The 26958-nt window shown below is 38.4% G+C and overlaps 1 protein-coding gene across 5 annotated transcripts in view; it reads left to right on the top strand.

The window, feature by feature from the left end:
* map3k7 (mitogen-activated protein kinase kinase kinase 7) overlaps positions 1-26958 on the top strand; it is a 133941-nt gene that overhangs the window by 64480 nt on the left and 42503 nt on the right. Inside the window, exons 5-12 of one of the 5 annotated variants that reach the window (XM_072555100.1) lie at positions 3993-4131; positions 6020-6144; positions 7238-7366; positions 10881-11011; positions 11511-11592; positions 15375-15526; positions 23666-23831; positions 24984-25064. In XM_072555100.1, the coding sequence (XP_072411201.1) occupies positions 3993-4131; positions 6020-6144; positions 7238-7366; positions 10881-11011; positions 11511-11592; positions 15375-15526; positions 23666-23831; positions 24984-25064 (1005 nt within the window). Of the gene's footprint in view, positions 1-3992; positions 4132-6019; positions 6145-7237; positions 7367-10880; positions 11012-11510; positions 11593-15374; positions 15527-15728; positions 15748-18568; positions 21258-21363; positions 22838-23665; positions 23832-24983; positions 25065-26958 lie in introns of those variants that run through there. The other 4 variants (XM_072555112.1, XM_072555102.1, XM_072555125.1 and 1 more) reach the window with 4 other exon arrangements.

Below are 26958 nucleotides of genomic sequence, written 5' to 3' on the forward strand. Positions count from 1 at the left end.
CAGAAAATTAACCGTCTATACCTGTAGAGCAAGGCATGTAAACTGACTTAGATAATCTGGACAGTTTTCTTGTTTTCTTTCATTTATCCCTTAACTGCATTTGTTTGTCTCAGTCTTGTGTGTAAGAATGAAAACAAAGGTTTTCATGTTTAAAACCTAGACAAATCAGTTTAATTTTACTTTCGTGAAGTTACTAAACTGTCAATAAATTCCAAAGTCTTTTGATTAAGATACAAACCGGTTTCTGGAATTGATTTTTCAGAGTCTACGATTGGTTATTTAAAAGTCTAGTTAGGAACCGTTTGGATCAATTTTGAGAGTCTTTGAAGGTTTTACTTTTCCTGTGTTGTGAAAATAGGGGCAGAAAGACTGAATTTGTTTGGCTGGCTGTCTCAGTGACATACATTATTTTGTCTTTAAATGTTTCCCACTGACACCATTTTATTTGCAGTAGCTGTTCCCAGTCCAGTTGAATCAAATCATATCTAAGTAAAATTAGCCCAGTTTAGAACTTTTATTCCTGAACCAACCTTATCCCCTTCCATAACTGCCCTCAACCTAACTATCCTAAATCTGCAAAATGCTCCTATGTATTGTTTTTTAATTCATTCACAAGATTAGAGTGTTGTTAGCCACACCAACATTTAATGCTCACCCCCAATTGCCTAAAGGACAGTTAAGAGTTAGTCACATTGCTGTGGGTCTGGAGTCATATGTGCACCAGACCAGGTAAGAGCAGCAGTTTCCTTCCCTAAGGGACATTCATCAACCAGGTGGGATTTTCAAACAATTGACAATGATTTCATCGTCATCATTAGACTCTTAAATCCATACTTCTATTGAATTCAAAATACAATCAACCCATGCCCCAGAATATTACCTGGGTCTCTGGATTACTAGTCTAGCAATAATATCATTACACCATCACCACCCTTACTGATACACCTTCTATTTACCTGGGCTTGCTTCTGAATATTCTGTTTGTAGCTGCCCCCTTGCTTTCTGGATGCAGTTTAAGAATTTTGTTCCCCCTCTACCTTGCATGCTTAAGCAGTCCCAATTATTTCAGTGGATTTCCTTACTATTACTGCCTTATTATTCTTACACTTCTCTGAAATTTGGTCTTATTTGATTGTCTATCATCCCCCCCCCCCCCCAGTTGACTGACTATTGTGCTAAACAAATTGGTAAAGGACAAATTAAGGTCTGTTGAGTTGTTTGACTCTGGGATCAGATGTGACCAGTATAAGCATCAGCTGGGAACATAACATCTCCAATAAGGGAGTATTCCCTTTCTGGTCAGTTCAGACATTTGAAAATTGTGAAGAAATTGGTACTACGTATGTGAATATCTGGCAGGCTGACTTGGCAGGTATCCTCCCCCATGAAGGGGAGTAACGAGCTGAAGCTTTGGGTTCTTTGGGTAATTATCTGATCCCAATGCAGTTAGCTTTATTGAGGTAATGACGTTCAGAACCAATATGAAGTTATGACCTCATTTTTGAAGTGCACTGTAAATTGATCTGATGTGATTGACAAAGTTTGATCAGTATTGTTAGGCGATGGCAGAGTGAAGATGACTCAAATTATTAAGGACTGTAAATTATGGAGGTTGCTAACACACCATACTTCATGAAAGTTGCCCTGCAATCTAACATGAATAATTACTATATAAAATTAGACTGTTCAGTCAACCAAAATCACTATTCCAAAATATGTCACCTTGCAAATTTGACAAGTCTTGCGTTCCCACAGTGAAGGTCCATGCCAACAATAAAATATCATAACTGGAAGAGAAAAGTGAATGGTATTACTATAGTTAAATATGTAGCATAAATTATTCAATGAAGATCTTGCCAAAGTTGGGGTCAGGACATGAAGGGGAGTAACGAGCTGAAACTTTGGGTTCTAAGGTTTGGGTTCTTTGGGTAATTATCTGATCCCAACACCCTGCTGTCATCTGCTTTCTCTCCATGTCATCACCATGTGCATAGTAATTTTTTGAGATTCAGAATTGGATTGCACTGGAGGGGGAAAGGTTGAGGAAGCACTGATTTAATGTGTATAAAATAGGTGAAGTTCGGTTGCAATAGCTGTTGGGACCTCCGGATTCCTCTGCATTTGCAATTACATAAACTTGTGTGTCAGTGACTCTGACTCTGTGACCTGTAAACCGGAGTTAAAAGATTGTGGAATTTTGAATAAGTGTGAGTTTTACACACAATAACACATTCACGTCTCCTCAATCTCATGTATCTGTTGTTTAAGTTTCAGATCGCACATCTAGCCGCACCCATGATTCTCAAATGTGAGCATACACCTCGCTTTATTGGGTGGCATTGGTAATCTGCCAGTGTTAGAATGACATTAGCAGTGGGCGTTGGAAACTGGATCAGTTTTCTGGCCTTTTAATTTCAATTCTTGAAGTATTTTTTAAAATAGGATAACCTTATTGTGTCATACTGAGTTTCCTGATTTAATTTAATCCATAGGTATAAGTCACAATTAATATTTCAAAATTTCCAGAATTACAAATTTTTAAACATGCCATTTGATAATTAAAAGTCAGTGGTCCAAGAAGGAAAATATTGGTTATGTTTAACATTTGCCTTGAGTCATGTGTTTACACTGACATCTGCCCATACATACCAAGTTTATGTTAAGACATGTTTCAGTGAAATGGGGCTGATCTTTGAGTGTAACCTGGAGTGGGCAGAACTGGGTGTATTTTCAGATATAACACCTGAGTTTATGTCAAAGCAGGCACTCCGGACTGATGAGTCCTGTACCCAAAATTGCAAAAGTCTTGTTTATTGTAGATGATTTCACATGGAATGAAGTAAACTGTATAAAAGGGTTAAATGGGATAAAAACTGCGGCCTTTTCTCATCTCTTCGGGTCAATCAAGATTTTCACAGGCTTTATATTCAAACTGATGTCATGTAAACTAACGCGGCAATCATTTATCATCGTTGTAATCTATTTCTGGTGATTCTGTCAGTTTTAAGAAACTTTATTTGCTGAATTCCAATAATATTTTAAACACAAATTTTGATGCTGCTTTTGGTACAGGGCATCTAATAGCCTTCCACATCAACATATCTATCTTTTTACAATTCCATCTAGCACTGGATAGAAAATGAGTTATAAAAGGTATGGCCTTAGTAATGACTAAAGATATCTCTAAGCAAATTTTTATTCAGTACTATAGCCAGGAAGAAAACTCCATATTGTCATCGATTACAGGCTTTATGTGTGAAAACACCATAATTTTACTTCAGTGTTCCATATAATTAATTCAGTAGATTTAAAGAAGAAATGTGTAGAACCTTGTTGGCTGAATAGGTGAAGGTCTGTTGTGATCAACTGATCTAAAATGAAACACATATTATATTACCTAATCTGTTTTATTTAATGCAACTGATGCATCTTTTTAGGCTTTTCAGTAAGCAATTAATGATTCTGTAACATTCTTGAAACATGGATAAACGGATTTTCTTTGAGGCTGCACCCTTTCTCTTAGTCTTCCTGCCTTTTTACCATGTCTCTATAATGACCTCTTCAGAAAACCAAATTATCTCTTGAGCATTGTTATGCTGTTTGACCTCATTAATTTCCAAGGCATTCGATTCTGTATGTTTGAAACATCAAGCTAGTTCCATTCAGATTACAGTTGCAGTTTGGGCACTTTAAACATAAAGTTGATTATTTCTAGCAGATGCTAGTAAATAAAAAGAAAATGCTGGAGCAACTCCAATCTGGCATTATCTATGGTGAGACAGAGAAAATGCTTTGAGTCCAGTATGACTCTTCAAAACACATTTGATCCCCTCTATTTTGAGACAATTGCTCTTAATTGTCGTGAACTTCATTTGATAGCTGTATATTGTTGGTAAATATAAGCCATGTTAAAATACTAACCGAGAATTGTCAAATACCTAAATAGACCATCTTTTAATAATGTCTGTTAAAGAGCTGTTGTTGATTGACAGTGCTACATGGGGCCGAGCCCCTACCGTTCTACACTGCAGCCCACGCGATGAATTGGTGTTTACAATGTGCACAAGGAGTGGCATACCTACATGGCATGAAACCCAAGGCTTTAATTCACAGGGACCTGAAACCACCAAAGTAAGTGATTTGTTAATAACATTGTTATTGAGTGCAGAATACACATGATTTATAAAAGATGAAAAATAATAGCATTTGAAATTGGGATTGAGGTGTATTAGATTGAGCTCAACACTGTATGTCCTATACCACTCCTACATACTAATCCAGATTCATCTGAAAGAGCAAAGATAAGCCCTTGCTGCCCCTCTCATTAAGCAACTATTGCTTTAAATCTTTGACCTTACCTATGGCATTCTTGCTGCAAAGACCCAACTGCTTTGCCATTTCTAATTTTCATCTTCATTAACCAATAAACCTTGTCCTACACACACTTCCTCAAGTTAGGTCTTATTCTGTGTCTTTCTCTAGTTTCCTGCTTATCTCCCCCCATTCCATCTTGAGTTAATTTTGTCCCATTTGTCTGCTGGTAATGGAAATGGTTCCCTGTTCTTTTGTACTGCTTCCATTCCTTTCAAAACCTTTGTCATCACACCTGTTTTCAAAACAAAAAGCACCTTTAGATCTCTGTCTTGCAAAGATCTGATCTCTTTTTCTCCCATGTGCATTTTTCTTTTCAAGTTCTTGAACATTTCCCTTCTCAGACTAACATTGGTCTCTCCCACACATACTCCTATCTCAAAGCACTTTACTGGATGTTGAGTGAAAGAAGTAAAATGAAACCAGAAGGTTAAATTGTTACTGTGGACAAAGGAATAAGGATTAGTTGGGGAGACAATGGTTGTTAGGAGGTTAATGCAAATGCGTTAGATCTCGAAATTGGTACAGGGAATAGGCTATATATATGAAGAGAATACTTGAATTAAAATGGGTGAGGTTGTGAACCACTTCATTCTAAATGTGTTGTCATTTATGAAGTGTAAATTATTCTAGGAGAGCATTGGGCAAATCCAAGATGATGAGCTGGTTTAGAGTTCCCCCGATAAAGGTAGGACAGAAATGTAATGTTGAAGTTGGGGGAAAAAATTAGCTCTTGGCAATGTAAAAGACTGAAGTATGTAATTTGTTATCTGGAATTATCTATAAACTTATATGGAATGTGTTTTTTAAATTCACTGGAACACTTTTCGGGAGAATCTTAAATTTCCACTGATCAGTTAGTTAACCTGACAATATTTTTGCCTCAAAAAAAGCATTGAGATCACCTTTTACTTTCTCCGATTTAAGTATGTATTCAAAATTGACAGTCCTGTATACTAATGAAGTGGCACTGCGTTGTTTGAGGGGATATCCTTCTAATTGGAACTTAAATATCTGCCTGTTCTGATACTTAGTGGGCAGAAATGATCCCTTGCGCTGATCAAAAACATTCATCGGACTTTTGTTTATGGGATTTTTCAGTGTACAATTTGTTGCCACATTTGCCAATTTAACTGACTTTGTTTCTGTCTGACTTCATAGAAACCGTATAGTGCAGAACGAGGCCATTTGGCCCATCAAATCTGCAATGACCCTCCGAAGAGCATCCCACCCAGACCCAGACTCCCCAAAACTGCACATTTACCACAGATAACTCATTATAGCCTGCACATGCCTGGACACTACAGGGCAATTTAGCACAGCCAATCCATCTAACCTGCAGATCTTTGGATTGTGGGAGGAAACCTGAAGGAAACCTTTGCAGACACTAAGAACATGCAAACTCCAAAGCTGAAATTGAACCTGAGTCCCTGGTGCTCTGAGGCAGCAGTGCTAACCACTGAACCACCATGCCACCCACTTATTATACGTTTATTGAGGATCTCAAATGAATTAAACATTGTCTTTTTAATGTTTATCGTTTCACGAAATATACTTCCCTTGTTTTGTTTTCTTGACTAATCAAACACATGTTGTGCACTCCAGTATACAATGCTGATATTTCCAGTCCTGTGTTTTCCTATGACAGCTTGCTGCTGGTTGCTGGTGGGACAGTTCTGAAAATCTGTGATTTTGGCACAGCATGTGATATTCAAACTCACATGACCAACAACAAGGGAAGTGCTGCTTGGATGGCCCCAGAGGTTTTTGAAGGTGAGGGATTGACATTGAAATTTGTTCAGACTTAATGATGCAGTGACTTAACGATCTCAATGCTCTTTTAAACCAAAAGAACCAAAATCACCAACCTTCATCCTTGGGCTCTGCTGAGTCAACTGATTTCAACGAAGATAGGGAAATTGCCCTCAGGGTTCCAGGTAGGCAGATAAGAATAAATTGGATTTTCCATCACTAGCAGGATTCCGTAAGTTCAGCAAAGAAAGCATCCCTAAATGAATATTGCACAGTTTGGTTGCAAAAATACATATATACATATGTCCATGCATACCAGCTACTCAATTCACTTCTAATCCAGACAAATTTAGTATTCGATTTGATATTGGATTCTCCACAAACTAGGTTTAGCCAGGTCAACAATTAATTCTGCAGCCAAAGCTATGTTGCTGCAGTCTATTGGGACAGAATAATGTGAATCTTGGGCAATTCAGTCAATTTAATTGATTTGTTGAGAAAGCATTTTTTTGTAAAAAGTCTAATTTGAAATTTTAAAAACTAATTAATGCGAAGAATTAAAAGCAGGTTCTGGAATTAGGGCTGAATTGAAGTCTAAGGGTATTCTCACAGTGAAGTCTTTCTATTTCTCTCTCGATCTAGGTAGGTTCTTGGCCCCCAAAAATTAGTATAGCTTTAGTACCTTTACAAAGTGGAAATTTCCTGACACTGATGCTGGATTAATCATGTAAACTGGTGCTAATTCTGCTGATGGTGCATAAATTCGCATTTAAGAAGGAGAAGTGCTGAATACCGACTCTTTTTTTTGACTGGATGTGAACCCTGGTATTGCCAATAGTAAACAGTTGGATAATCTTTCAATTTTCCAAGAGTAACAACCCACCTCTGATTCAGCAGAAAAGGTATTTTTGGAAAATCCTTTTCAAACTGAACTTTCAAACTAAAACTGAGTCAATTGTGCAGAATTGATAGGGTCAGAATTTTTACTGTATTTTGGTAGTGCTGAAATGCTGTCTTTGTTTGTGAATTAATGAATCTATTAAACTTGAGGTAATGTTTAATTTAATCTGGTTCTATTGTGATGTCACAGTAACTTGTTGAATTTCTGTAACAGGTAGTAATTATAGTGAAAAGTGCGATGTCTTCAGCTGGGGTATCATTCTTTGGGAAGTAATAACACGGCGAAAACCTTTTGATGAAATCGGTGGCCCCGCTTTTCGCATCATGTGGGCTGTTCATAATGGTAAGATTGTGTTTTTCTAATTGGCATTAATATTGTTGTTTTGAGTTTGGAATCCTCATCCATTCTGATAGCAACTGGTATTCTTGGATCTGTATTATTGGGAAATGATAAAATTAACTTAAACTTAATTAAATTTTGTTTAAAGTTTTGAATTTGGCAAAATAATTGACTGCTGAAAATGTGTTGCTGGAAAAGCGCAGCAGGTCAGGCAGCATCCAAGGAACAGGAGAGAAGAAATCTGAAGAAGGGCTGATGCCCGAAACGTCGATTCTCCTGTTCCTTGGATGCTGCCTGACCTGCTGCGCTTTTCCAGCAACACATTTTCAGCTCTGATCTCCAGCATCTGCAGTCCTCACTTTCTCCTCGAAAATAATTGACAGCCTAAGTTATAAGCTTGTGTAGTGTTTTTCATGATCTCAGCATGCTCAAAATCCATCAAAGCTTGTCATCACTGTTGTGATGTAGGAAACAAAACAGCCAAGTTATACACTTCAAGGTTCCACAGCAGCAGTCAGGAAAATGACTAGATACTGTGTTTTAGTGATGGTGTTTGAGAATGATTGATCAGGACACCGGAGGGCGCTCCTCTAATCTTTACCAACAAAAAAAAATTGTTGGATATTTTACATCCATCTGAAAGGGCAGGTGGGACCTCCGTTCAAAGTTCTGTGTGAAAGTGGAGTCCACCAGCAATGTGGCACTCCCTCAATTGCACTGAAGTGTCAACCTAGATTATTTGCTCCAGCCCATGGAGTGGGACTTGATCCCATAGCCTTACAACTCTGAGCTAATAGTGTTATCAGTGAGGCAAGACTGACACTTTATTCCTTGTGTAATTTTTTATAATGGATGCATAAGTTTTTTGAGGCTTGACAGTTAATTTTGCAAGGCAGGGAAGAAATGTGCCATGCCAAGTCCGTATTTCCAATCACCAAAGTACATTCATCCTGAAATGACATGATATGACTTTTTTCATTGAAGAAAAGGAGGAGGAGAGGGGACCTAATTGAGGTATGCAAGATAATGAGAGGCATAGATAGAGTCGATAGCCAGAGACTATTTCCGAGAGCAGAAATGGCTAACACGAAGGGTCATAGTTTTAAGCTGGTTGGAGGAAAGTATGGAGGGGATATCAGAGGCAGGTTCTTTACACAGAGTTGTGAGAGCATGGAATGCGTTGCCAGCAGCAGTTGTGGAAGCAAGGTCATTGGGGACATTTAAGAGACTGCTGGACATGCATATGGTCACAGAAATCTGAGGGTGCATACATGAGGGTCAATGGTCGGCACAGCATCGTGGGCTGAAGGGCCTGTTCTGTGCTACACTATTTTATGTTCTATCTATGTTCTATGACATCCTTTGAGCAGGTAATGCACTACCATTAAAGTTTCACATTGTTTTAGGATTCCAGTATTTCTGCAGTTCTACCAGGTAGTCTGTTTACAATTTGGCATCTATTTAATATTTTAAATTTCCTTTGCCCTGATAGCAACTGAATAAGAATTCACTTTAAATCATAAACAAAGGATTTTGCTGCTATATCCCCTGGCCAGCCCTTTTTGAATATTTTATACGTTCATTGTTTTGTCTGACAAAGATAGAGTGTTTTAAGAATGAATGATAGGCTTACTGATTTCAATCATGAACTCTCAAGATTGGAATCAAGTATTATTTGATTTAATTTTGATATTCTTCATCAAGTTTACTAGTTGCCAAAGGAACATCTAGGGGTCTGAACTTGTTTCCAAAGCTCTCTTTTCTTTGAGAAAAGTGATGATAAAACTTTATGCCTCTCAATATCACTACAAAAGACTTCAGAACTGAAACTCTAGCTCAACCTTTACCCATCGTTTCCCCACAGAAGGTCTCAATTCTGATCTGGAGTTCAGGAAAGGAGAGAATTGGAGGCATATGCAGACATACGACTCTTGCCACTTATAGTGTGGCCAGTTAGATTGTGGCACCAGCACTGATTTGAAAGCAAATTAACTCTCTCAATTCACAGCTGTTTGTGGCATATTTAAAAGTAGTCGAACAAAAGATAAACGAATAAGTTGTATTGAAATATCGTAATTGTATCTTCAAACTTGTTCAGTGAATTTATACAATTGAAATTTTAAATTACAATAACATTATATTCCTATTCATTTGATCAGAAGTTTAAATCCTTTAAGATGTCTTTAGAAATACACTGACATTTAGAAGTAGAAAACACATTCTATTTTGTTCTGTACTTAGGCCAAGGCTCTGATGTACATGACAATTGCCTATTGTCATTGTGAAGCTAAACTGCTTTGCACCGAAAACTGCAGTTGTAACAATTATATTTTAAAACCATAAAATTGTATTCTACTTGGACAAAAAATTAAGTTTGTAATTAGGTATGAAAATCAATTGCACTTTGCTTGCTGAACAGGTTGGATGGGTGGAAAAACTTACTGAGTTCATTTGTGACCAATTGAAATTTTGAGATGTTGTTACAAAATGTACTGCAAGTTAGTTTTAAGCAATTCTGTAGTAGTTAATGGTATATTTCAAAGCAACATCAGTACTTTTGTCAAAAAATTACTTCCAGAGTATTTTATAAATATGCTGCTGCACTTGTATTTCATTGACAAAAATTTGCATTGCAGTAAAAAATATGTAGACTACTTTGGTAAAAGATTGCAGTCAAAATTTTTTTGAGTGGAGAAAGAAGTCCTGAGAAGAAAAGATTTTTGTGAAGTCTGATATATAAAACTAAACTAAATGTATAAAGCATCACTTCAATTAAAAGTTGTGATTAAAACAAAAAGAATGATCGTTAATCATTTATTCAATTTTTAACAAAGGCTGTCTCCCTACTGGAAGTGCTTCATTATTAGGAGTGCTTCTTTACTGGGAGTATTTTGTCAAAATTGTCAGCATATTTATCAAAAATAAGAAACATTCATTAGCATGTAGTTTTAAGTTCTACAATAATGTTTTAATTTACTGTAGAGAGGGATGAAGAAGATTGCTTAAAGATCAGTATTTTATTGATAAGTCAGCTGATTTTAAAATAATTTAATTGCATAACTACCTAATTATGTCAGGTTCAGTTTTATTTTGTATCACATGAAACTTGAGTATGTGAAACTTGCTACCAGATGTTGTGATTGAAAGAAGTAACACAGCTGTATTGAAGGGGAATCTGGATATATGCATGAGAGAGAATGGAATAAAAGGATGTATTTATAGGCAAAGAAAAGTAGTATCAGAGGATGCATCTGAGGAACATAACAACTAAATCTAGGGAAATTCTCCTAACTTTTCTATTCATTCCTTTCCTTTCTCACCCAATTTCCCCTTGAAAAATTGTTGAACTTCTGAATTGAGAAGTTGGAATGAGGCATGATTTCTTACAATCTTTATTCATTGGAATTAGTACTTTGATCCTGGGATAGAATTTTAGATTTGTAAAATTGATCAAATAATAAAATGTACCTGAAGCTAATTAGGATTTTTCAGATTGGCTCCATCCATGTTGTTGTAGGTACTCGACCACCTCTAATCAAAAATCTGCCTAAACCTATTGAGAGTCTAATGACTCGCTGTTGGTCGAAAGATCCTGCACAACGCCCCTCAATGGAAGAGATAGTAAGGATAATGACTCATTTAATGAAGGTAAGTTTCAATGTTTAATACTTTTTGTGCTGATGAGATTCTAATAACATTGTTCAAGCATACCTGACAGCCTACTTTTGTACTTATTTGCAATTATTTTGTTGTTAATAAATGAGTTGATTCATTGAAGAGCAGAGGAATAGGAGTTCTAAATGTTTGCATAAGTAAAATGCTCACTCAGGAGTGAAGTGTGTATCCATAATTTTCAGACTAATTTAAAGATGCCACCAACTGAGCTAAATTATTCCATTTAGTAAACTTTCTGCTATTTAAAAAAAAATTGAACGGTGGCACACTTCAGTCTTCAGGTGATAATTGAAATTTCCTTTATATTGTTTACAAAATTGACCCTGATGTAGTCAGGGCCAAGGTATCTGTGATCATATATATCACAGCTCTTGTATTTCTGAATCCTGTTCTGTGTATCAATGTATTGATTGTGATAGACTTGTGATCATGTTACCCAAATCTGCAGTCTGCTGTAATTTTTTGTGTTCAGTATTTTCCAGGAGCAGAAGAACCTCTTCAATACCCATGCCACTACTCAGATGTGAGCCAAAGTAACTCTGCTACAAGCACAGGTATGAATTAACAATATTCCTGATGAAGGGCTTTTGCCCGAAACGTTGATTTTGAAGCTACTTGGATGCTGCCTGAACTGCTGTGCTCTTCCAGCACCACTAATCCAGAATCTGGTTTACAGCATCTGCAGTCATTGTTTTTACTGAAACAACAATACCTTAATCTGAAAGGGCAAAGCAGGAGAGATTTCTTTAACTGTTTGTCAAAAGGAGATACAACTGCAAGAATTAAGAAGCTATTGACATTGGAGAAATGCAACTTGTGATGGAAGTTCACTACCATCAACCATCCCCTATAATGTAAAGGATCTGATGTTTAAAGATTTTTTTCATGTCTCGTGTTGATATAGTTGAGTCTCTTTTCAAAAGGTTAAACCCGGAGGGTCAATTTCTTCTCTTTTGAGAGGGGTGGAGCTCGTGGGTTTGTGTCCTACCTTAATCCTTAACTCTTGGATCCTAGTTTAAGAACTGTAGTACCAGCTAAAGAAAACCTGCAAGAATATTGCACAAAGATTGCAATATTTGTTTGATCATTGCACCCCAAACTTGCTTTATGAGAAATAGTGTCACAAAGAGATGTTTTATGAATGGTGGTTAAGAAAGTATAAAGGGTACATGCCTTTATTAGCTAATGCTTGGAATACAAAGACAAGGTGGTTATGTGGGATCTGTATAAAATGTAGTTTGGCCACAACTGCAATAAGGTGTGCAGTTCTCGTGACTGCATGAGAAGTATGTAATTGCACGAGAGAAGGTGCAGAGGAGTTTACAAGGGTACTTCCTGGTCTAGAGGGTCTGAGTTATCTGGAAAGATAAGTTGGGGTGATTTTCTTTTGGTGCAGCGAATGTTGAGTGGGACCTCAGATGTATAAAATTATGAAGGATGTGGATAGGCTGCATTTTTCCATTCGTAGAGAGGTCATAAGCAGGGGTCATCGATTTAAGATAACAGAAGAAACATTTTCACCTAGAAGGTGGTAGGAATTAGAATTCACTGCTTTGAAAAGCTAAATGAGTTGATACCTTTTGGAATGTTTAGGCAGTATTAATTATTCAATTGCATTGCCATAGCCTCCATGGCTACAGACCAAAAGTTGAAAAATGGAATTTGTGTAGTCAGATTTGTTGACTACAATGTGCCAAACGGTAGCCTCCTATGCTGTTAAATGTCAAGAGTCTAAAATTCTAGTAGCTGCGATATCGATTTGATCAAGACAGCAAGCTGAACTAAAAACCCATGTTCTAGTGCAAGTTCTAGTAACTCTGGTCAACAAATAATTAGCCAATATTGATCTTCCATCTAAAAGAATCAATAATCCAACATAGAAGTATTGGACAGACAGTAACAAATGAAGCTTTAAAATTCATTGATAAAATTTCTGAATTGAAACGAACTAAAAGCCTATCCGGATTCCTAGCATGAGTGTTGAGTTATGTTTTGTGAAAGTTGCTGAGTTGGAGTAGCTTTTGTACTTTGAAGTATATCTGATTTAAGGAGCAAAGTATAGACATTTTCTCCACAGCCTGCTAAACCAGGCTGGAGTATTTGATCATTGAATTGATTTGATAGCTGGGGTGTAGGTGGTGGAGAAGACATGTAGTCAGGCATGCTTTATTAATAAAATCTACTGATGCTGCGTGGGAGGAGGTCTTGGCCCAGTGAGCCTATGCTGAACTTATTATAAGTACATATTATTGTCTTAACATGAGGCATAGTGCAGTATTTGAATGCTGGTGGCTCTATCACATCTACATGCTTGTAATTATTTAATCCCTGTTGTTTATCGTCTTGCAGGTTTACTGTAGTTTTGTTTTCTTGTTGACATTATACCATTAATGAGGATTAAGAAATATACTACATACAAGTATGTTTGCTGTAATAAATTTTCATAACAATTAGTCATTTTAAATGAATATTTGATACTGGCTGGATAAGGAGATATCAGGACAAATGTCCAATAACTTGTTCAGAGGTAAACTTTAAGGAGCATTTTAAAGGAAGAAAGCAATTAAGAGAAGCAGAGTGGGTTAAGAAGGAATGTTAGAGCTTGGAGACCCAGTTACTGAAGGCATGGCCATTGGGGTTTTTCAAAAGGTCATAAATAGAGGAACGCAGGTCTCTCAAATTTGGAGGAGATTGTGGGAATCTGAAGGTGAAACAATGGAGGAATTTCAAAGTAATACTGAGAACTTTAAAATGAAGGTGTTGCTTAACCAGGTGTGATGAATTAAATTTCACCGAATTTGGAACAGGTAAAAGATTTTTGAGTTTTGTCAATTCTGTGTAGAAAGAGGAGACGAACCAGGAGTACAATGAAATCATCAAATCTTAAAATTGTTTTTGGCTTCTGTTCCATTTTCTTTTGTGGAAAATATATAGTTTATTGAAAACATTTTAAACAAATTGAAATGCAATGAATAGTGTAACCCTTTCCTTCAGCTGCTTAATCCTTCGAATTACCAGTAAAGCATAAGGATGGGACTATACAATGTGATCATGAATTAGATTAGATTAGATTGCATTAGATTCGATTGCATTACAGTGTGGAAACAGGCCCTTCGGCCCAACAAGTCCACACCGACCCGCCGAAGCGCAACCCACCCATACCCCTACATTTACCCCTAACACTACAGGCAATTTAGCATGGCCAATTCACCTGACCTGCACATCTTTGGACTGTGGGAGGAAACCGGAGCACCCGGAGGAAACCCACACAGACACTGGGAGAACGTGCAAACTCCACACAGTCAGTCGCCTGAGGTGGGAATTGAACCCGGGTCTCGGGCGCTGTGAGGCAGCAGTGCTAACCACTGTGCCACCGTGCTGCCCAAAATTCTAAGGTGTTTGGTATCTAACAAGCACTATTTAACTTTAAATTTTCTTGAAGTGCAAGAGCTTGAACCTTTTTAATTATGTATTTAAAACAATCCTGAAACAATTTGGTACTTTACCAGATTTTAAGTGCATTTTTTAACTACTACATTGTCTGAATATATTTGCCAAAATACAGTTCGCATTGACCCTGTGAACCATTCCCAATTCTTTTAAGTAGTCAATCTTTGTACATAAGCACAAAGCTTTAACAGTGGAGTCCAGTTGCAATGCAACCCTGATTCATCCTCTGTCCCCTTCTTCCCTCACTCCTACTTCACTAAATCCACACTGTTCCCCACGAAATGTTGACTGTCACAACTTTACTACAGAACAAATCTAATTGATTATGTGATGTGATGTGTTAGATATGTTACCACCTTGTACATATGTTCACCCATCATTTTATATAGAAAGCTAAATTGACATGATATTAAGTAAGGTAAATTTGCAACGGACTCATACAATCCTCATGATATTTAACACATTTTATGCTATAGTCCAAATTAACAAAAAGCTTTCATCTCATTTAATGTAACACCATTTTGATTATAAATGCTACTAATGGAATTCTGATTGTATTAACGAGGAATACAATGTAAGATTTATGTCAACGTAGTTCAGTCTTTATTTGGTTCTGCCTCAGCTTATATTAATTTAGTTGCCCTTTGAAAAAGTTTGTCTCAGATAATGCATAAGGCAATTTGGAAGTGCTTTACTGTTGTGATTTGTGATCATTGCCTAATTTTGGAAGATGAAATAAATGCTTTGCTTTCTTTTAATCTCTGCTCCCCCATCCACTTAAACATGTAACATTAAATGCTTTTGAGTGATTTTGTAACTTTGAACTACTTTATGCACATTAAATTCTGTATTTAGAATGCTATAAATTGTACTGTTTGTTTGCTAGGATCTTTCTTGGAAATTACCTCTACAAATACCAGTAACAAAAGTGATGCTTGTGTAGAACCTAGTGACTTACATGCAAATGCTACCAATGACACAATTAAGCGTTTGGAATCGAAGCTGGCTCAGCAGCTTAAACTCCAGCCCAAACAGACGGTGAGTAAATTGCTCTGAACAAGACTTTGTTTTACTTAAATTGGCAAGCTTTTATTTAAAAGAAATTCTTAACCATAAACAGCACTTTTTTATTTTGCTCTGAATATATACTAAAGCGCCAAAGTTTCATTCTTATTTTTTCTCTGCAGGGATGCTATTTACATAGACTCAGTGCATACATTCTCAGGGAGTATATTGAGCCAATCGAAGACTCTTGTTAGGTTAGTGAATTAGAAGCATTTCTGCACTTTTCTAAGTTACTCATCATCCAAGAGTCGCAGGTAGACAGTCAAGCTACTTCTAAACAGTGATACTTTATTTTTGGATTCCTATATTTATTATTGTGGTAAATATTATATTACAGCATGAGCAACACGCTTAATCTTAATTGTGACAAGGATGAGTTCTAAAAGGGATTGGCAAAATTTAAAATTTACTAGTTGACTTTAATTAAAGAAAACAAGAATATGCCAATATTTGCAGTAGTGAGGATTTTCTGCAGAAACTACATTATTTCAAGGAAGTATAGTCAGCTTGCTTGACTGTCTTTGGAGCTAAGGAGAAAATTTTCAGATTTATTTCCTTGCCCTTAATTAGTTAAATTTTGACTTTTCCCTGTTTGGCCAATCCCAAGAGATTGCAACAGGGGTTTTTTGGTGATAGGAAATGTCAAACTGTCTTGGAGCAGAATTATTCATGCATTATGCAACATGAACAAACTTGTTGAGATTTTTCTATGCATAATTTCATGTTCTTTTTAAAACAAAAAGTAAAACATTGGTTAAAAGAAAGCATACCTTCAAATAATGTTGCGAATCAAAAGCAAAATAACAATGTTAAGGTGTTTTAGAGTCATAGAGTTGTACAGCATGGAAACAGGCCCTTCAGCCCTTCAGTTCAACTCATCCATGCTGACTAGAAATCCTAAATTAATCTAGTCCCGTTTGCTAGCATTTGGCCCATAACCCTTCTGAACACTTCCTATTCATGTATCCTTCCAGATTTTAAATGTTATAATTATACCTCCCTCCACTTCCTCTATAGCTCATTCCAAAAACTCAACATAAAAATGTTGCCCCTTGAGTCCTTTTGAATCTATCTTCTTTCACCTTAAACCGATGGCCTCTAGTTTTGGACATCCCTATCCTGGGGAAAAGACAGTGTCTAGTCACCCTATCTATTCCCTCATGATTTTCTAAAACGTCTGTAAGGTCACCCCTTAACCTCTGATGCACCTGTACTGAGATACAGGCCTTACTAGGCTAGACAGGATTGAGGTCACAAGGATGAGGTGTTTGCAATTCTGGAAAGTGTGCAAAATAGTTAAGTCCCCTGAGCTGGGTGGGATTTATCCTAGGATGTTCTAGGAAGCCAGGGAGGAGATTGCAGAGCCTTTGGTTTTGATCTTTTATATCATCATTGTCAACAGGAATAGTGTCAGAAGACTGGAGGATAGCAAATGTTGTCCCCTTGTTCAAGAAGGGGAAAAAAGATAAGCCTAGTAATTACAGACCAGTGAGCCTTACTTTCGTTGGAAGCGGTTGTAAGAGATTGAGTTTATAATCATCTAGAGAGGAAAAAGTTGATTAGGGATAGTCAACACAATTTAGTGAAGGGTAGGTCGTACCTCACAAACCTCATTGAGTATTTGAGATGGTGACCTGATGAGGGTAAAGCTGTTGATGTGGTGTGTGTGGATTTCAGTGAAGCGTTTGATAAGGCTCCCCATAGTAGGTTATTGCAGGAAATACAGAAGCATGGGATTGAGGGTGATTTAGCGGCTTAGATCATAAATTGGCTAGCTGAAAGAAGACCGAGGGTGGTGATTGATGGGAAATGTTTATCCTAGAATTCAGTTCCAGTGGTGTACTACAAGGAGCTGTTTTGGGTCCACTGCTATTTGTCATTTTTCTAAATGTTGTGGTTCTGTTCGCCGAGCTGGGAATTTGTATTGCAGACGTTTCGTCCCCTGTCTAGGTGACATCCTCAGTGCTTGGGAGCCTCCTGTGAAGCGCTTCTGTGATGTTTCCTCCAGCATTTATAGTGATTTGTATCTGCCGATTCCAGTTGTCAGTTCCAGCTGTCCATTGCAGTGGCTGGTATATTGGATCGAGGTCGATGTGCTTATTCATTGAATCTGTGGATGAATGCCATGCCTCTAGGAATTCCCTGGCTGTTCTCTGTTTGGCTTGTCCTATAATAGTAGTGTTGTCCCAGTTGAATTCATGTTGCTTGTCATCTGAATGTGTGGCTACTAAGGACAGCTGGTCGTGTCGTTTCATGGCTAGTTGGTGTTCATGGATGCGGATCATTAGCTGTCTTCCTGTTTGTCCTATGTAGTGTTTTGTGCAGTCCTTGCATGGGATTTTGTACACTACATTGGTTTTGCTCATGCTGGGTATCGGGTCCTTCATCCTGGTGAGTTGTTGTCTGAGAGTGGCTGTTGGTTTGTGTGCTGTTATGAGTCCTAGTGGTCGCAGTAGTCTGGTTGTCAGTTCAGAAATGTTTTTGATGTATGGTAGTGTGGCTAGTCCTTTGGGTTGCGGTATGTCCTCGTTCCGTTGTCTTTCCCTTAGGCATCTGTTGATGAAATTGCAGGGGTATCCGTTTTTGGCAAATACATTGTATAGGTGTTCTTCTTCCTCTTTTTGCAGTTCTGGTGTGCTGCAGTGTGTTGTGGCCCTTTTGAATAGTATCTTGATGCAACTTCTTTTGTGTGTGTTGGGGTGGTTGCTTTCGCAGTTCAGGACTTGGTCTGTGTGTGTGGCTTTCCTGTATACCTTTGTGGTGAATTCTCCATTCAGTGTTCTCTGTACCATCACGTCTAGGAATGGGAGTTGGTTGTCTTTTTCTTCCTCTCTAGTGAATCGGATTCCTGTGAGTGTGGCGTTGATGATCCAGTGTGTGTTCTCTATTTCTGTGTTTTTAATGCTTACAAAGGGCTTACAACACACTGCAGTACACTAGAACTGCAAAAAAGGAAGAAGAACACCCATACAATGTATTCGCCAAAAACTGATACCCCCGCAATTTCATCAACAGATGCCTCATGGAAAGACAATGGAACAAGGACATGCTGCACCCAAAGGACTAGCCACACTACCATACATCAAGAGCATTTCCGAACTGACAGCCAGACTACTGAGACCACTAGGACTCATAACAGCACACAAACCAACTCTCAGACAACTACTCACCAGGACGAAGGACCTGATACCCAGCATGAGCAAAACTAATGTAGTGTACAAAATCCCATGCAAGGACTGCACAAAACACTACATAGGACAAACAGGAAGACAACTAATGATCCGCATCCATGAACACCAACTAGCCACGAAACGACATGACCAGCTATCCTTAGTAGCCACACACGCAGATGACAAGCAACATGAGTTCGACTGGGACAACACTACTATTATAGGACAAGCCAAACAGAGAACAGCCAGGGAATTCCTAGAGGCATGGCACTCATCCACAGATTCAATCAATAAGCACATCGACCTCGACCCAATATACCGACCACTGCAGCAGACAGCTGGAACTGACAACTGGAAGCGGCAGATATAAATCACTATAAATGCCGGAGGAAACATCACAGAAGCACTTCACAGGAGGCTCCCAAGCACTGAGGATGTCACCTAGACAGGGGACGAAACGTCTGCAACATAAATTCCCAGCTCGGCGAACAGAACCACAACAACGAGCACCCAAGCTACAAATCTTCTCTCAAATTTTTCTAAATGACTTGGATAAGAGCATAGAAGGATGAGTTTGTAAATTTGCGGATGACACTAAGGTCATTGGAGTTGTGGACAGTGCCGAAGGATGTTACAGGTTGCAGAGGGACATAGATAAGCTGCGAGCTGGGCTGAGAGGTCGCAAATAGAGTTTTTAATGTAGAAAAGTGTAAGGCGATTCACTTTGGATGGAGCAACAGAAATGCAGAGTACAGGGTTCATGGTAAGATTCTTGGCAGTGTTGATGAGCAGAGAGATCTTGGTGTTCATGTACATAGATCCTTGAAAGTTGCCCCTCTGGTTGATAAGGTTGTTAAGAAGGCATACAGTGTGTTGGCTTTTATTGGTAGAGGGATTGAGTTTTGGAGTCATGAGATCATGGTGCAGCTGTCCAAAACTCTGGAGCAACTGCACTTGGAGTATTGCATACAGTTCTGGTCACTGCATTATAGGAAGGGTATGGAAGCTTAGGAAAGGGTTCAGAGGCGATTTATTTGAATGTTGCCTAGTATGGAGGGAAGAGTCTTGAGGAAAGGCTGAGGGACTTGAGGCTATTTTCATTAGAGAGAAGAAGGTTGAGAGATGACTTAATTGAGACGTATAAGATAATCAGGGTTAGATAGGGTGGATAGTGAGAGCCTTTTTCCTCAGGTGGTGATGGCTAGCACAAGGGATGTAGCTTTAAATTGAGGGGTGATGGATATAGGACAGATGTCAGAGGTACCTTCTTTACTCAGAGTAGTAGGGGTGTGCCTGCATCAGTAGTAGACTTGCCAACTTTAAGGGCATTTAAATGGTCACTGGATAAACATATGGATAAAAATGGAATAACTTGGGGTAGGTAGGCTTCAAATTGTTGCGCCGACCTGTGGAACCATTGAGGGCCAGAGGGTCTGTACTGTGTTGTAATTTTCTATATTCTAAGTTCTAAAATAACCTCAGCCCTATCAACCTCTCCCTACATTTCAAACCCTCCCACCCTGGCAGCATCAAAAAGCATTTGTAAATCTTTTCTAAACCCTTTCAAGTTTCACAGGATCTTTCCCTATAGAAGGGAGACCCGAATTGTACGCAGTATTCTAAGAGTGACTTGACCAATGTCCTAGTACAGCTGCAACATGACATCCCAATTCCTATACTGAGTGCACTGACCAATAAAGGCAAATGTAAACTTCACTACTGTGTGTACCTGCCACTGTCAAGGAACTATGAATCTGCACCCCAAGGTCTCTTTGGACAACAACACTCCCCAGGGTCCTATTACTAAGTGTATCAATCCTGCCCTGATTTTTCTTACCAAAATGCAATATCTCATATTTATCTAAGTTTAACTCTGCCACTCCTCAGCCCATCAACCCATCTGATCAAGGTCCCATCGTACTGAGATAACCTCCTTCACTGTCCATTGCACCACCAATTTGGTGTAATTTGAAAACTTACTAACCATTCATCCTATATTCCTAATCAAATTATATGCATAAACAACAAAAAGAACTGGACGCAGCACCGATTCTGCGACACACCAGTAGTCACGGGCCCCCAGTCTAAAACAAATAGCTTTTAATAATTGCACTTTTACACTTACTTTAAATTAAGATAAATAATATAGAATATAGGAAATAGTATATGGGGAATCTTGACAACTATGGAAGAGAATGATTCTCCTTGAAAAGACTGTCTTTAAACAGAACTTAAATATATAATTGATGGATCTTTTTAAACCTGGAAGCACAATTCAAAAAAATTTCCGATCATGGAGTATGCTTTATGTCTTGCCACAGCAAAAATCATGCCTATGAATCAGTAGTTACTGATATAAAATTCTACCTGGTTACCAAGGCCTAACCAGTACCTTCGCTACTTGCAAGTCCTGGTCCTCACCCTTCGCCCCACTAATCTTTGGATACAGCACATTATCCTCTGCCATTTCTGCCACCTACAGACAGACCCCACCACCAAAGATATATTTCTCCCCCTACCCCATTGCCCCCGCAGCTCCATTGTTAGGTACACCCCCCCCCCCCCCCCCAAACCACCATCACTTGCCGCCACATGAGGTATAAAACGTGAGCCTACACCCCTTCCATCTAAGGTCTCAAAGGTTGAATTCACATCTGGCAGAGATTTTCCTCCACATCCACCCACCTTATCTACTGTGTTCATTGCTCTCAATATGGTCTCCTCAAAATTATGAAAACAGGACACCAACTCGCAGAGCATTTCAGGCATCATCTCTGGGACACATTCAACAAACAACACCACTGCCCCATGGCCGACTACTTCAACATCCCCTCCCATTCCCCCAAGGACATGCAAGTCCTGGGCTGCCTTCATTACCAAATAAAAGCTACCTGCCAAGTAGAGGAAGAACACCTCCTCGTTCCACCTTGGGACCTTTCAACCACACGGCATTGACATGGACTTCACTTGTTTCCAAATCTCCCCTTCCTGCCTATCCACTCCACCCTCCACACTTACCTATCACAATTGCCCCCCACCTGTATCCACTTATAGTCCTCCCATCCACCTTCCCCAACTCCACCCTCACCGCCCGATTTATGTCTCAGCTCCCTTTCCCCTCCATGTTTCTGATGAAGGCTTTATGGCCTGCTCGTTGGATGTTGCCTGAACTGCTGTGCTTTTCCAGTGCCACATTTTTCAACTCTAATTAATAACTGCCATGTACGAGTGATATGTAACAAGTACCAGAAGTAGAATGAATCCAATTGTGCTCATGTTGAATGGACCAGTTAATGTTATAAACCCAGATTTACTTTTCTGTAAGCCATTAATAGCCTCAACTCCTACAACAAGTTGTCAAACAAAGCAAAAGTCCTTCCTTGGAGAGAGAAAAAAACCTGTACAGAATCAAGCACGAATGACTTGCATTTAGGGAGTCAGCACTTAAAAATGCCCAGTTTAGCATCGTTTCACTTTGACACTTAGTCTTGATAAGCATTCTAAGATCATTTTACCTGACTCGACTAGTGCACTTTTGGAGCAGCACTTCTTTCTCTCATGGTTGCCTCCTGTGCAGCACCACTATCAAGGTTCGCACTACAGAGCCCCTGAATCTCTACCAGCCTGAAATATGCTAGCCACAACTGACTTCGGCAGCATCCCAAGTAGTGGCCAGCATAGCAGTTCTTCCATGACTACCATTAGTCAAACAATGTAGGAGCAGTCACCTGTGCCTCCCAGCCCATACAACCCAGCTGCTCCCCCATGCTGCCCACCAATCACAAATTCAGATCTACTACACAAACCCTGCAGCCTGACTCACCATTACAGGGAGAGACTGGCAAAAATGCCAGTGAGTTCAGACGCAGCCAACACCCTCCTGGCTGGTGGGAAGGGAGGAAGGCCAAGGCTCTGCAACCAGCCACAAAGAGCAGCCCCCAAGAACAGTGGCCCAAGTGGATGTGGAGGTGACAGCAGGCAACAAGAAATGCTGTGGCAGTTACCTGCTGAAAAAATAGCACTAGGTTGTGTCCACGGTGTGGCCAATACCAAGCAAGAGCCCCAAATTTGAAGCCTAATAAGCAAAGATCCTGTGGCCCACTCAGGAGGTACTGTAAGTATAATGTGATATTTTTACATTATGCATTATTTTGTTATTTACCAATTTAGGAATTTAGCCATAGTGTACTAAATATTTTAACTTAACGGGTACAAGTATAATGTTCTAATTATTTTCAGCTACAAGGAAAGTGCTGTGAAACCTAACTCCAGTTTTAATGAATCAATGCTTCACTGAAAGTCTCAATTTTCAGAAAGACAATCTGATTAAGTGAGGATACCCTGTATCTCCTTCAGGCTGAATTCAGAGCAGCATAGGATAATGACAAGCACAGTTGATGAACTTATGGAAAGAAAAAAAGCACTTCCTAACCTATTTCAAGAAAATATTATCAAAAAATGACATCTCCTGGAAAAGGAAGCTATAGGTTTATAATGTAATTGTTGTTATTTACTTGATATTATATGCAAGGATATGAATCTAAGTGGATTTATTTAAAATGACTTATTTTTATCAACATTTTGGCCAAACTTTTCATCAAAATGTTACGCCAGTCTCTTGAAAATTGTGGGTCAATCCAGATGGACGATCAGGAGATTATCTGGAAATGACAAGCAACAACATATTACACAGGCTAATAGGAAGGTTCAGTGAAAGGGAAATATTGTACTGAATCAAAGATCATTTATGTAGCTTCTAATGCTCCAGTCTGGTTTGCAATACTCAAATGTACATTCGGATGCATTTGTGTGTTTTGAACGTTGCTGTCTTGCTGTAAAGTGATTTGCTAATCCTGAATAGTTTGCAGACACCAGAGCATCCTTGCTTTCAGAACCTTACTGCCCTTTGCACATTGCTGTAACTTTTGATTTTTTTTAACAGAGTGACTCTGCGCGATTAAATCTTCCACTGTCTCGAGGAAGTAGTGTGGAGAGCCTGTCTGGAGGACGCACGCAGTCTGCTGCTGCCACGATGGATGGAAAAAGATTGAGTGCTGACCTCAGCAATTATTCTGAATTGGAGGCTAGAATTATGAATGCTACCACAGGTAAAAAGTCTATAACAAGAGGGTCAGAGCTACATAAAACAACACTTTAATAATTTTTAAACTAATATAGTGAATTTCTAGAATTTATAATTGATTAAAGACATTTCATTTCTGGGAAGCACGGTGGCTCAATGGTTAGTACTGCTTCCTCACAGCGCCAGGGGACTGGTTTGATTCCAGCCTTGGGTAACTGTGTGGAATTGCCACATTCTCCATGTGTCAGTCATTTCTGCCAGGTGCTGCAGTATTCTCCCCTAGAAGATTGGCTATATTAAATTGCCCTGTAGTGTCCAGGGATGTGGAAGTTGGATGGATAAGATGATAAATGACAGGTTGCTGGGATACGTGAAGGGCTGGGTTTGTGTGGGATGCTCTTTTGACAGTCAGCGCAGAATTGATGGGCCGAATGGCCTCTTTCTGTACTGCAGGATTCTCTGATTCTGGCTTCTACAGTTAACTTGTGTTTTATTTCACTTCAAACTTCAGTACCATTAATATTAATCAATCCTAGTAATAATGTATGGTTTTTTTTAGTAGCATTTGTGATTGGTAATCCTGTATAAGCAGCTATGTATTTCAACCATTGGTGTCTAGAGTATATTAGTTAACGTTATGTTTACTAATTTCCAATAGAATTTAAATATATTACGTGACCACAGTGAATGAAGTGCCTGACATGAGTCCAAGACTAGAATGACATTGAGGTTGTCAAACAGACTTTTGACATGGTGTTAAGATTTTTGACCCAATGTATTTGTTATGCAGACCTGTTTCATCCTACCTGCTGTATCAAATGCTTAAGTGGTACTTTGCACTACACTTGGTTAAATTAATATAGCTGATTTTAATAAGTGTAGGCTGTCTGTGTGTTTAAAGTTAAGTTTTGTGGAGTTGCATTTTAAAGTTTTTCAAAAGATGTTTCAATAAGTTATTTTGTAAAGTTGGTTCAATGCTTTAATTGTGCTTTTCCTAAGCATTGTGTCTCGCTAAATTGTAACATCTTTGCTTTTGCATGGTGCCTTGTGTTTTGCATGACTGGTTCCATGTAATTATTTTGTTTCTGTGACAAGACTGCATTGTTCTAATTGTAATGCGCTTCATAACCTATTTGGCTATATGTTGCATGCGTACCTGTATGTGTGTATTTTGCAGCCCGTCCAAAGCCAAGGCGGGGCCACCGTAAAACTGCTTCATTTGGCACCATTCTGGATGTTCCTCAGATCGTCATATCAGGTACCAGTTCTAACTACTGGGCTGGCTAGCTAGCTGGCTGACTACTGAGAAATAAGGTGCTTGAATGCTCGTTGCTCCAGACTGCAGAGAACCTTGTAGAATTGCACATGAGCCAGAAGACTTTCTAATTTAATCGTTCATGAAATAAAATAATGGAAGCTCGGAGTTAGTAGTTTTATTGTTTTTCAAATTAGTTTAAAAATACACAAATTAACCACAAATTGTGAAAGTACTGATAACAACTTAGTAATGCCACTTTTGTAGTCCCATATTTAAGGAACAAATTATGAACAGTTTGTAGTGGAGGTGATGCTGATGACCTAATTTTGAAAAATAGATTTGCATAAAAGACACACATTAAAAAGATGGATTTCTATTGAGATAAAATTCTCCATTTTTGGTTGTGCTCAGACTATGGGGCCAACCAATTTAAATATATGTGATGCAGGTCCCTCCGAAGAGAGACAACTGTTACTAAATTTCTGTCAATTCAGCAGTGACATTGGAGCCAAATGAATTCAATCTACGCTTTTTTTTCTGAACTCGCCTGACAACTTAAGCTATCTGTCTCCAGTTCCTTGAGGATTCATTGTATTGGCATTCCTTGATTTTCCTTCACTCTTATTCCACATAGGACACTTCTATTTTTGCAATTTGATCAGACTATCCTAAATTGTCATTCATTTTTACAGATGTATTTTCTTGTCCAATTCACGTATTCACATTTTTGATTCTTTGTATCTTGGACATGCCCAATGATCCTCTCAGCTAGCCTTTTCAAATGGTATCTTCTGTTGATCCGTTTTTCTCATGTTACGGTGCTTAAATCTGTCTTTTAAAATGAGGATAGCTATTGTGTGTCAAAAACTCATGCCTTTGTTTTACTGAGCTATCTTCATTCTTTGTTATCCTTCAAAATTTCCAGAAGCAAGTCTAATGTTTCTTTTGATATGTTTTTTTCCTACAATTGTTTTTCCCCAAGCCATCAAAGTGTGCAAACGTTTGCACCTGTTCAGATACATCCTTACAATCCTATTGGGGACCATTATTACTTTAAAAAATCCAAGCAGCCAATGATTAATTAACAAAAATTAATGCTTCCTAGGTTGCATGCTTTTGACAAATGTAAACCTTATTGTACATCTGAAGACAAATTAAACAGGAACACTTTTTTTTAAAACTATACCTTTTATAACGGCTTGTGCTATAAATTTTGTTACAATTGTTATTTGAGGTAGGTCAAACGTTTCTGTTAATTAAAACCAGACAACCAGAAGAGCTCACCTCGCCTCGTAATTTGTTAAAGTGTGTATGAGTGAAAGAGAATTCCTAATTTCCACCATTTAAAGAAAAATAACAATTTATTTTTCTAACTCTAATAGTGAAGACTAAACAAAACTATTAACAAATTGGACACACTTCCCCTAACTAACCACTATCCCTTAACTGAACACAATTCTATCAATATGCTGCACCAATAACACAATTATTAAACATAATGTCAAGTCTACACAATCTCGTATGCTATCTTCCTTACGGTCTTCCAATTCTGCTGGCTTCTCCCTGGGTCATCATCTTTCTTTTTACTGTGAGTATTTTTTAACAGGAAGAGCCTTCTTTTGATGGTGTCTTTTGATTTACTTGAGAGCTTTTCATATTAGATGGGCAGTTAGCTCACTGGCTTTATGGCAGTTGCTCTGCTTTTCAGTGCAAGTTGCTCTGACCAGTTTTCAAAATGCTTGCGTTTTTTAACCTCCAGCATCATTCCTTCACATTGGTCTCCTGTTGTCAACGCAACAAGTTCAAACTCAGTTGGGTTTTACTTTCCAGAGCGTAATTAAAATTAATTGCTTAGATTTGAATTGTTGTCAAAACAACAACCAAAACTCTGGTA

This window comes from Chiloscyllium punctatum, chromosome 3 (genome assembly GCF_047496795.1).
Source record: "Chiloscyllium punctatum isolate Juve2018m chromosome 3, sChiPun1.3, whole genome shotgun sequence".
NCBI classification, from domain to species: Eukaryota; Metazoa; Chordata; class Chondrichthyes; order Orectolobiformes; family Hemiscylliidae; genus Chiloscyllium; species Chiloscyllium punctatum.